This window comes from Mytilus californianus, unplaced genomic scaffold, assembly GCF_021869535.1.
Source record: "Mytilus californianus isolate M0D057914Y unplaced genomic scaffold, xbMytCali1.0.p SCAF_6, whole genome shotgun sequence".
Classification (NCBI taxonomy): Eukaryota; Metazoa; Mollusca; class Bivalvia; order Mytilida; family Mytilidae; genus Mytilus; species Mytilus californianus.
Window position 1 is genome coordinate 54,487,509 of NW_026262712.1, and position 12,111 is coordinate 54,499,619.

Consider the following 12,111-nt stretch of genomic DNA (forward strand, 5'->3'; position numbering starts at 1 on the left):
TTATTTAATGTAAGGATTGTTTGAAAGTATGCATGATAAAAGATCTGTTTATGATTGTTATGCACCCAATAAATGACGAAAGACAATCTATAAATGTTATGTTTATGTTTATAAATAATTACAGAATGGAAAAGGAGACCAAGAAGACAATACAAAATTTGCAGTTTACAAACTACTACAGAAGAAACAAAAGATTGAGCAAAACAAGCCCCCCCAAAAAAACGGTGGTGACATCAGATGTTCCGGAAGGGCCATACAGTCTTGCTGGTATGTCTGAGTATATTGAAATAGATTGATATAACATGACACGTTAAATGAAAAAAAAACATTGTGTAAATAGCATGTACAAGAACAAAACATAACATAAATCAGACTTAAACTCACTGGTAGGTGACATCCAGTTGTTCAGTGTATTAGCATGTTTTGTTGTGTTGTATTTCCATTATACACCATGCAAATAAACTCATTATAGATACAAGGATTTAGATTATGTACACCGAAAGCGCGTTTCGTCTACGAAAGACTCATCAGTGATAAATGAAGTACACTTATAAAATCCCTGGATGTCATGCACAACGTATGTATTCAAAATAGTATACTATCTGCATTGATAGGAATCTTGCTTATGTTTGTTTCTGTATTTCATTTATTCTCTACTGAGATCAGTAGGGTCGCGTTGATCACATCTACTAAATAAGTATTACACCAGATAAAGCATGACAATGGTGTTAGAATTTCTTTTATCTTTTTATCTGTAGTCAACTTAGAGTTGGTGTCTAGATATAGATTAAATAGAATATGGGTGTAGTGATACAGTCGATATTGTTTTGTTTGTGTACAGAATTAACTTTTGGAGATGTTTCTATTAAAGGCAAGTTATAAAAAAGACATGTATGTAACATGAGAATGCTGTTCTTAATTAATCATCTTAAGGTTTGAAGTGTTCAACGACCAATTATTTATCTTTGGTGTTATGTCATTAACACTTTGATTCCATACATGCAGATTTCAATAATGATATTGGTCTGGTGTTTCTTTGGACAATAATTTTTTTTCAAATTCAAAAGGCTAAAATCAACGTTAGTGCGTTGACACAACTGAATGGGAATATATATACATGTAGTTGAAAATGAGTTACATAAGGAAATGCCTGTTCCAGTTCAGGAATATGACAGTTGTTTTCCATTCGTTTAATGTGTTTGAGTTTTTGATTTTTCCAATTGATAAGGAACTTTTCGTTTTTAATTTTCCTTTGAGTTCGGTATTTTTGTTATTTTACATTTTAATGGTGCAAGACTTTTATAAAAGCGATTCGCTTTCACTTCAAATTGTTTTAATTTCTTTTTAACGTATAAATCTACTTGGCTGTGATAATTTTGGTGCCAAATAGCCGCCAGTATATACATCGAACCAATGAAAATGACTCAAAAACACGCTTATTGATTTTATTTGTAGAAGTGTTAAGATACCTTAAGTGCTAACTATGAAGCATTACTAGAAGAACAGTCAGGACTTTGTTCAATTTATTATAAGAAATCATTAACTTATTAAAGACTTGCTTTAAAATGTTTAAAAGCACAGAGAGTGAGACGGAAGATATCGAAGGGATATTCAAAGTCATAAGTCGAACACAAACTGACAATGCCATCGCAAAAACGAAAAACGACGAAAAGACAAATAACAGTTCACAAAACACAACGTAGAAAACTAAAGATTGAGCAACACGCACCCCATCAAAAACCGGGGGAGATTTCATGTGCTCCTGAAGGGTATGCAGGTCCTTCTCCGAATGCGACACCCGCCGTGTAACTTATATGAAAAACGTTGATGAGTTTTATCAAGAGATGAGGCATTACCAAATAGCGGATTGGTACAATGTACTCTTAACTAACCCTACGACATCATCAAATCAATAAACCATCGGTAAAGTAAATGTTCTAACCTTGAAACTTGACCAAATAGAAACATGTTCTTCATGACAAAGAATAAACAAGACTGTTATATTTATATATTTAATTACCGGTATAAACAACACAGACATTAAAAAATTAAAAATGCAGAAATAACAACACTTAAAACTAAAGAAAAAAATACATTTCACATCTGTGTTTGAAAAATATGCAATACGATCCCATCATAACAATTGTTTATTCAAATTTGTTTTCGAGTCTGTTACACAAATTTGATGAATCAAGTTCTTTCAAACTGATTTTTCAAATGTGTTCTTGTTTTATGCTGCTTTACCATTGTCATCGAGTAGAGAATGGTTGAGGGTTTATACTTAGTTGAACACCACAACATTCTTTATGACTGTCTAAATCAAGATACATGTAGTTGTAATTCAGTGATTGACTTTGGTTGCTGTCTTCAATATTTGTTTATCGTGTATTGTTTTAGTATAGTTTAGGCCGTGTTTTTTTTTCGCTTATAAATTGTGATTGTATAAAATCTTTTATGAATTAACTCCTATCGTAAAATACTCTATAAAAAGCATTGGGATTTTCGAAGGACGTACGGTCTCCTGTAATTTTTTATATCCTTATCTAATAATTTGTAAATATTTGGAAATTATACCACTATCCTAATGTAAATAACGTATATTCTACGCTGAATATTTTTAAAACAAACCTGGCATCGCATGCTATGTATCACACACTCGATGTCGCATGCCGACAGTTGCTTTCCAGTCGCGCTGTTTGATAATATAGTCAAGCGTTTGCTTTTGTCTGGATTTATGGACTTTCCACTTTTTAAATTTACCTTGGAATTTTTTTATTTTTGTTAATACATTTTAAACCATGTGTTACGCATCCTTCATTACATACCTATTTGTAATTACTCTACATTTAACACGTTTAAATACATACTTACATGCAATGATCTCTATATTCACCTGATAGTTTGAGTATATGTCATGCAACAGTTATAGTTGTGATTCCATTCCGTTTTATTGGAACTCTTTTTTAAATGAAAATGCATTTAACTAAGTATATACAGACATTTTTCTCTCTTTTGGAAAATCATTATTTTTAGTCTGTCTCATCTTAGCGAATCTGTGAGTTGAATACGAAGCAAAATTGAATATTTCTTTCAAAATAAAAATCCCGTTTTTACAACGATACATTAAATAATAGTAAAATATATCAACAATTTTTCATCATTCTTCTTTCTTTTTAGGTATTACATTTTTCATCTATTTACCTATGATTTTAGGTGCGGGATATCATGATAATTCTGCAACATTGGTAACAGCTATTTATGACATTGGCAGAGGCAACTGGCTGAATTGGAAAAGATCTTTTGTTACATATATTCAGAACTTTTCGCATATCTTGAAGTTGAATACAAAACTTGTTGTTTTTTGTGAAAAATCAACAGAAAAATACTTGAGAAAACAATATGGACACCTGGAACATTCAAAAGTTGTTTTCATTGTAAAACGATTTTCTAAAATTGAATTCGAAAGATATCGACAAATTTTATACAATATTATAGAAACAGATGATTTTAAAGAAAATAATACCATGCTACAACATCCAGAAGGATTTTCGGTAGAATATATCATTCTTATGAATAATAAGCTGTCCTTCTTAAAGGAGGCCATTAAAGCTGATATATTCAAAAGCTCCCATTTCTTTTGGATAGATAGTGGTTATGGTCATGGTGATGAAAACATATTCCAAAACCTTAAAAAGTGGACGCCATCAAAACTTCTTTCATTGAGCAAAACAGTAACGTTCATACAACTGCACGATACTGAAATGTATAAAGAGTATGGACTTAAATTACACAAGGAAAGCATCGATCCAGCTTTTTCCGGAGGATTTTTTGGTGGACATAGATCAGCTTTATTAGAATTGTACCATCTTTACAACAAAATGTTCCGATCATTGTTACTTGAAAATGTTGTAGATGATGATCAAAATATTCTTTTATTTTGTTATTTTGAAATACCCCGGCTATTCAATTTGGTAAAGGGTGATTGGTTTGACGCATTCAAACTATTTGGATAAATAAAAATCATATTTAATAAATTGTGTGCTCCCGAATCGCTTTTCTGAATTTACATGCACTAGGAATATGAGGAAAGCTTTAATTCAAAATTTTATAAGCTACGGGTGTATTAATACCTGTAAACGTAAGAAGCTATATGATTAATTTGTATCTGAAAATAATAGCCAAAGTATCCAATAACAACATTTCTTACATTTCTTAAACTAAAAGTCATGTATTCTTGGTATATGGCACAGGCATTATCTGTTTTACATCTTTCCCTATGACACGCTTTCACATTATTTTGTTATTTTGAAAATTTTCTGTTAATAGCACATTTGTTAGGACTACTTAGTTTAGACTCGGACTTTAGCATATTATACATGTTATATAAGTCTACTTTTGAAAACTGTTCCTAAAATTCTTGTTGTCCAATTGATTTTTGTTGGTGTGTTGCTGCTTCTTCGACGTTTACCCGTGTTTCCATTCATTCTTATCAATTATGTAATATAGTCCTCTCGATAATGAAAAGGCGAAATGATTATAGATAGGTTTGTTCGGTTCAAAGAGATCTAATCGTTCGTATAACGATAACTTTAAAACGACTTAGTCTACAAACTTTTATAGGAAGGTAATTCGATAATTCGTAATTAAAAAACTTCAGCTTACCTATACAATTGTGTATAGGTTTGAATGGCAATTTACGAATATTTGTTTTTTATATAATTTTAAGAAAAATCATGAAAATAGCTGCATGTTTGATAATGCGTCGTTATCAATGCTAGCTAAAAGCAAGAGTCTTCCTAACATGTCACTGTTACCGACAAATACAGTTTCAAGTGTTTTCTAGGCGTGTTGTCCTTTGTTTGATTATCTGTACTCCTGTCTAATATTTGTTTATTTGTATCACCTGGCTTAATTTCCTTTACCTTTCTATGTCTCGTTTTGAGAGAAAAATTAGTATTGGCATTCGACAGCAAATGGCTTATCATTGTGACATTATGTATATTATAACTTTTCTATATCTATTTTATATACAAATGAATCTGCAACAAAATGTATTTTTGTCTAAATTGAAATTGAAAAATTATATGCATTGTTTGTGATTATTTAGCTTATGAAAATCGAAATTAGAAGAGAGGCAGTAAACGAAACACAACTTAAAAATACTAAAGACTGAGAAACACGAACCCCACCAAAAACCAGGTGTGATCTCAGATGCTCCGGATGGTAAGCAGATCTTGCTTTAAATCATCAAAGACGCCAGGTTTATAATAATGTATGTCACACGCGCGTTTCATCTACATCAGACAAATCAGTGACGGTCAAATACGAAGTAGAGAAAATTCCAAAACAGTGTGCCAGATTAAGATGATGCAATCAATACATGGAGGTAGAAACGCACATCAAAATTGTAAACACAGGATTTGTTCACGCATAACATACAAGAAAAAAGCTGTGTTAAATTTGAATATTGTGATAACACTACTTAAGAGATGAATTTTTCTCCATGTTTCAAGAAATATATCAACAAGACATTTCTCCTTTATAAGATATCCATATATTTAAACTTGGTAGCATTTGTTTTTATCTATTTCATTCCATCGTTTGCATGATTTTACAGTAACGATACTGTATTCCGGTAACAAAGCATCGATGCGAAAATTACATGGCAACGGTCAACAAGAAAAGTCATAAACAAACAACTGAGTGATGAAAAACTCAAAATTGCGACATATGTATTGTTCGTTTCTTATTAACTGGAAGTCATGTACATAATAAAATCTAAAAACGACCGGTTCATGGAATTGATTTAATTAAAGAAATACCAAAGAGGGCAATGATATATGCATAACATAATTCAATAATAACAACAAAGGAATATCAGATGAACGAGGGCTAGACTTAAAATAATTAAAGAATCCAAATCACTGTGAGTGTAACGAGTACTCCATACTCAAATGTTGATTGGTGTATTGTGTATGCATGGACAAATTTTATTGACTTTTATGCAATGTAATAACTTTAATAATAGGAATTGGGTCATCTTTTGCATCAATATGATATTCCGGTCAGTACCAATCGCAGAAAACTTGGTTTGTTAAACACTCGGAGAAAAATCGTCTACCAACAGTTCTTCAACGGAAACCATAACTAAACTACACCAAAAGAAGAATAGATAAATGTCACCGACTTTCGTGGTGACTCTTAAACATTCTAAGCTCAATAGAATTTATAAACTTTCCAATGTTAACCCTCTGAACTTTAAAGTTTGTGAATAATTTTTCCATATAGTATTACATAATTTAAAGAAGTCATTTGAAAATGAAGGCTGAATACATCGACATAATTTATGTCTTTTACTGCGAACCCACTATGCAAATGCAGTCTCTGTTAAAAATGTAAAATAAAAACGTAGACACAATCTGTAAATTTACAGATCATACAACTTCTCCGATGTAATAGAATCGTAGACAGCAATCTTAGAATTTAAAACAAACTAACAATTTCCAGTCACGATCTGGTATTCATATGGTCTTATTGCAAGATTTAATTTCCTCTTTCCAAATATAAATAACTCTTTGTTTCAAAAATGATTTCTGGACAATACATATCTAAAGCGTGCACAAAAACGTTTTGATTGGCTATCAACGTCTTTTACAAAAAAAAACAACTTCATCAAACTGCACTACGTTATTTATATTTTTGGATACAAAATAAAGTGTCCTTTAGATAATGAAATGGTGAATTCCACGATTGTTTCTATATAAAAGGGCTGTTATCGGTACTTGAGGGCATTCGATACAGTTTTGAACCCACGGTGATGTTTTTACGAAAATTTGTATATTAGCTATTTTTCATGTAGTAAAATTCAAGTATTTTCTAAAAAACATACCTTCATATGCTACTTTTAGAGATAAATGGAGTCGACATTTTAGAAATTTACTCAAAATTTCGGTTTATTGGACATTTCTATTCTTTAGACAGACATACCTTACTTTTTTGGTTTCAAAGGATAAACATATGCAGATTTTTATAAAAACAAAAAGAGTATCTTCTTTGCACAAATATGTCCTAAATTTCTTTAATGATTAGTTGGAAATATTTTATTTTTATCAAATTGTCATGATTTTTGAAAAAAAAACTGTATTTTTTGCAATACATTTCTCCAATTTTTAAAAAATCCACCGGGGATTTTTTTTGTAAAAATTGGTCATACATATTCAAGCCAAATGTTATGTTAAAAAGGAGGGGTGCATGTACTTGTTTTCCAGCTAATGATTTAAATCAGTCGAAAAATGCATCTTTTCCCAATTCGCCACAGTTTGACGTCGCGAATAATAACCTTCTACGTTAGCAACGTCATAACCACCCCTGTAACTTTATAATATGCCTTTAATATATCACTAGGATTCTATTTCAATATCATATACTTAAGTTTATTTAGAATTTATTTTGTATGAAGTTATCTAAGGTACCAGGATTATAATTTAATACGCCAGACGCGCGTTTCGTCTACATAAGACTCATCAGTGACGCTCAGTTCAAAATAGTTATAAAGCCAAACAAGTACAAAGTTGAAGACCATTGAGGACCCAAAATTCCAAAAAGTTGGGCCAAATACGGCTAAGGTAATCTATTCCTGGGATAAGAAAATCCTTAGTTTTTCGAAAAAGTCAGTAATATACAAATCCTTAGATCGAGTTATGCCAGTTTGCCATTCATTTAATTCTGCATTTTAAAACTTACAAAAAAAAAAGAACCTGAAAATCTATCGATGAATTGACATTTAGATCCAGTGAAATATTACAATTACAAATTATAAAGATAAGCAGTTTGAAAAACACAAAGAGGCGTTTCAATATGTAATTTCAGAAAAATAAATAATTAAAGATTCTTATCATGTTGATATATTATTAAGTACAATTCAAAAACCTATAATTACACCCTGAATTTATTTCTAATATTAAACTTTAATGATTTTATAGCAATGCATTTATTTAATACAATTCATGTCATTGGTTAACCAAAACATATTGAAATATTTGAATTATTTCGAATTTTATTCGGTACAAGAACAATGTATTAATAAATTTATATGTATACACTACGCAAAGTTAATTATATAACAGGATTTAAACATGAAATCATTATGTCCATCTATTAATATTTCACTTTAATATTTACTCACTACAACACATCTGACATTATCGTTTTATCATAAAATAAGGATTGGTTTTTGTAAATATAATTACTAAAAACAAGCTATTAAAATTATTATGAACTATATGCGTCTATCCATTGATGCCTAATGGATGCAAATACAATAGATATATTGTACAATTTGTAAAGTAGGAAACTGGCCTTAAATAACTAAAACAATTACGGATCCATATTTGAAATACAACCAAATGTTTTGATTAAACTTACAATAAAAAAATATTTGATTCGCGCATACTTGATAAGTTCATTCTGACATAAAGATTTGAAAAAATAATTACCCACTGGAAAATAAAAAAAAATCATAAGTTGAAGAACAACAGAAGATACTATGACAAAAAGGTAACACAACAAATAAACAAAACAACAGTCTGCAAAACTTTGAACACAAAATCAAAATCTGAGCTATAAAATCGTTACCAAAATCCAGGGATGGTATCAGCTGCTCCAGACTTGGAAGCAGATCCTAGTCCACTAGTCGCACCCGCTATTTGGCACTCTGCTTGTCAAAATTCGTTTCATTCCGCAATGAATGAATCGACAAAATGCATATGGAATCGTGGCTTCTATAGTGTTAAACTATCCGTGCTCATAATCATATGTAATACTGATATTCCATAACAGTCAATCACATCTTGATGGCGTATATCAAACAATCGAAGGGATGAACTCTGCTTACACCGTTAGGAAACCTTGGTTCGATTGTTCCATAGTAAGCAGCAACTCTTTATTAAGGCAATCAGGATTGGAAACGCAAGCTCTGAATTATCGTCTCAACAGGGAAATACATCCTCCATATACGGGTGTTGCTGGAATGCTGCTTCATAGAAATTGAAAGTTTATAACTGGAAAGGTGAAATCATTTCTTTTGTTGTAACAGTTCATTCTCAACTGACCACCATTGTCAATTTCTAGATATGAAACAGATGGACTGAATATGTGATATCCGTTCATAACTGCGTTTAACTTAGTCACCAAACTTTGCAATATTTATCCAGAAGACATCATTTATAGAGCGAAACGTGAATATAACGGTTTTCTTTCGTACTTCATGAGAAGCTCTAGCTCCTCTATGAAATCTGCTTCATGTGAACAAAAGAATATCAAGTTGGCAAAAACGAGTAGCACACTAGTTTTACATAAGATCGCCTTTTGTCTATTAGAAACACATCATATATAGGTAACACAAATGGCATAAAAAAAAAACAGTTAAATATATTGAGGAAGTCAATTTAAGTGAACATTTGTTTGAACACAGGACTTCTTTGCAGATAAGATAAGATAAGATACGATAAGATAATTCATTATATTAAAGTGTCACTATCCATTTCAATATTTGCATATAATTATACACAAAGTCACAAGAATCTAACAATAAGTAAAAGGATGCCATTAAAAGCAGACATCTAATACATACATAAGAAGACAATATTTTCACATGTAAAAAGTATTTTGCAATACCCGTACTTGCCTCAATTATATATATATATGTGTGTGTGTGTGTGTGTGTGTGTGTGATGTTTATATTATACACTTTAAGCGGCTCAAGTCATGCCTTAGGAAACTCTCGATACAGTAAAATTGCTTTTATAAAAACTACTTTGATCATTGTTACAAATAAGAGTTATATTATTACTACTTGAGGTTCATGTTTGCCATCATGAGTTTAGCGACCGATCGTGACTGATTTTAATTGAAATTATCACAAATAATTCATGACAAATATCTCTAGATACTTTCCAATCGTCTATAAGATTTCATTTATTGCTGGCTTTAACTTTCATCAAGCTTTGACATCGCTAGGGGCGAATGCATAGAAAATAAACAGAAATAAATTGTAAAGCAGAAAGTGTCTAGACAAATCGATTACGCATTAGAATTGTCCACAAATACATGAAATACATAACATATTCTTTGAACATAAATTTTAAAATGTTCCTTAATTTTCCTAATTAAAGTTAAAAAATGTAAAACAAAAATAGTTTGGAAAAAAATAGCTATAAAACCAGGTTCGATCCACCCTTTTCTACATAAGGAAATGTCTGTACCAAGTCAGGAATATGACAGTTGTTTTTCATTCGTTTGATGTGTTTGAGCTTTTGATTTTGCCATTTGATAAGGGACTTTCCGTTTTGAACTTTCCTTGGAGTTCGGTATTTTTGTTATTTTACTTTTTATAAAGATTTAATGTTTGACAACTTTTGTCAAGTAATAGTATTCAATGTTAAAATACTTCTAGCACAAATGTTTCGTTACTGTAACGAATCTCAATTCATAGTTTCACTTTTTAAGAAAACAGAGACCCTTTTTTGGCAAATAAAACCTTTAATTTGTCCTAAATATAATGAACAAAAGTCACTACAAATAAATCAACCATAAACAGTACATAAATGTCCATTTTCAGATCTTGATATCCCCAAAAAATAGATGTTGGTTTAAATCCATCAAAGAAAAGGCTAACCAACATTACAAAAACCACGACATTTAGAGGCCAGCATAGTGTATACAACACTTTACAGATGCCTATACAGTATGTTAATAACATTAACGGTACCATGCTGTAAACATGAGCTGCGTATTTCTAAAATGATTGTCTCTTACGTGATGCTCAAGACAAAAATCGAAAATCTAACATAATCGTTGAAGAGCAGCTTATCAAACCAAAAACACGAAAAAGGATCAGAGGTATTATATCCAAACCAGGAGCTCAAACTCAAATCCAAATCAAGCTCTGAAGTTAAAGGAAGTCTTCTTAAATGTTGACAAAAGGGAATACCTTGCTTGTCTTTCCCTAAATGTTAACGGTCCAATAAGAATATATTCCTTTACGGGTTTTCTATACTTGTCGAAATGGGTATGCACAATGTATGCAGTGTTCTCTTATTTTGTAAGTAATTTTCCCTTAATGGTAATGGTCTAAAAATCCAACGCAATAACAATATATTTCTCTACTTGTAGAAATGGGTATGCACAATGTATGTAGTGCTGTATTGCTTTGTAAGTAATGGTATACTTGCATGACTCGAAATATTGAAGTCGAACAGTTTTCTATATCTAATTTAGTTTTGCAGTACAAAATCGATTTACCGTTATTTTTTGTATTTTTCCTTTGATCTTTTTTTGTGGTAATTTTTCATATCATGCTACTCGCTTGAGATAGAAAATTAACGTCAGAAACTAAGAGTACACGTGCCATTCTCAATGTAAAAATTAACGGCATCATAGGCAAAATAGCAATACAACAGATTATAAATGGTCTTTCAAACTCGAGGATGTTTCTCGGCCACATCTCATCTCAGGGCTGTCGCAGAAACACGCTTTCGTTTGAAAAACCATCGATAATCTATAAGTATTGCATAATGAAAAATCTTGTGCTTATTAAGTTTTCAATTATAAGAAAAAAAATAATGTATCATTCATTTTTCTCACTTAAGACAGCAAATGTAGTCACTTATCGAAACGATGATGACGGTTGTTGACACAAAATAACAAACTAACCTGAGCATTTTCCATCTAGTATTTTTTGTTTTTAAAGTCGTTAAAAAACAGAGTTAAGCTTTTTTGGCTTAAGAATTTGATTCACATAGAATAAAGCTGTACAATTGTATTATAAGCTTTTATTTCAGGTTCTGTTTTTTTTTCGAATAAACAAAATATTTTTCCAAAAATAGTTATCAAATCATGCTATTGCAGTATATCATTTTTATCAATACTTAGTCTATCTATAACGAGACTATATGAAAGCTTTGAATGTTAAAAGGTAAAATGGTCGATATATACGCGTCGAATATTGCATTATTTCAATATCGAAAAATTTACGACTTCCATCTTGCCTGTTGCGAGCATTTGTTGGAATTTCTTTGATGCATACGATTATATATAACATAAAGCATTGAT

General features: G+C 30.9%; 1 protein-coding gene across 1 annotated transcript; it reads left to right on the plus strand.

The window, feature by feature from the left end:
• Positions 1-3,203: 3,203 nt before the first annotated feature.
• On the plus strand, positions 3,204-5,083 carry LOC127706552 (protein HtrL-like). Its single transcript, XM_052211206.1, has one exon. It carries the CDS (start codon positions 3,204-3,206, stop codon positions 4,011-4,013), a length of 810 nt encoding a protein of 269 aa, XP_052067166.1. The 3' UTR covers positions 4,014-5,083.
• The last annotated feature ends 7,028 nt before the right edge of the window (positions 5,084-12,111 follow it).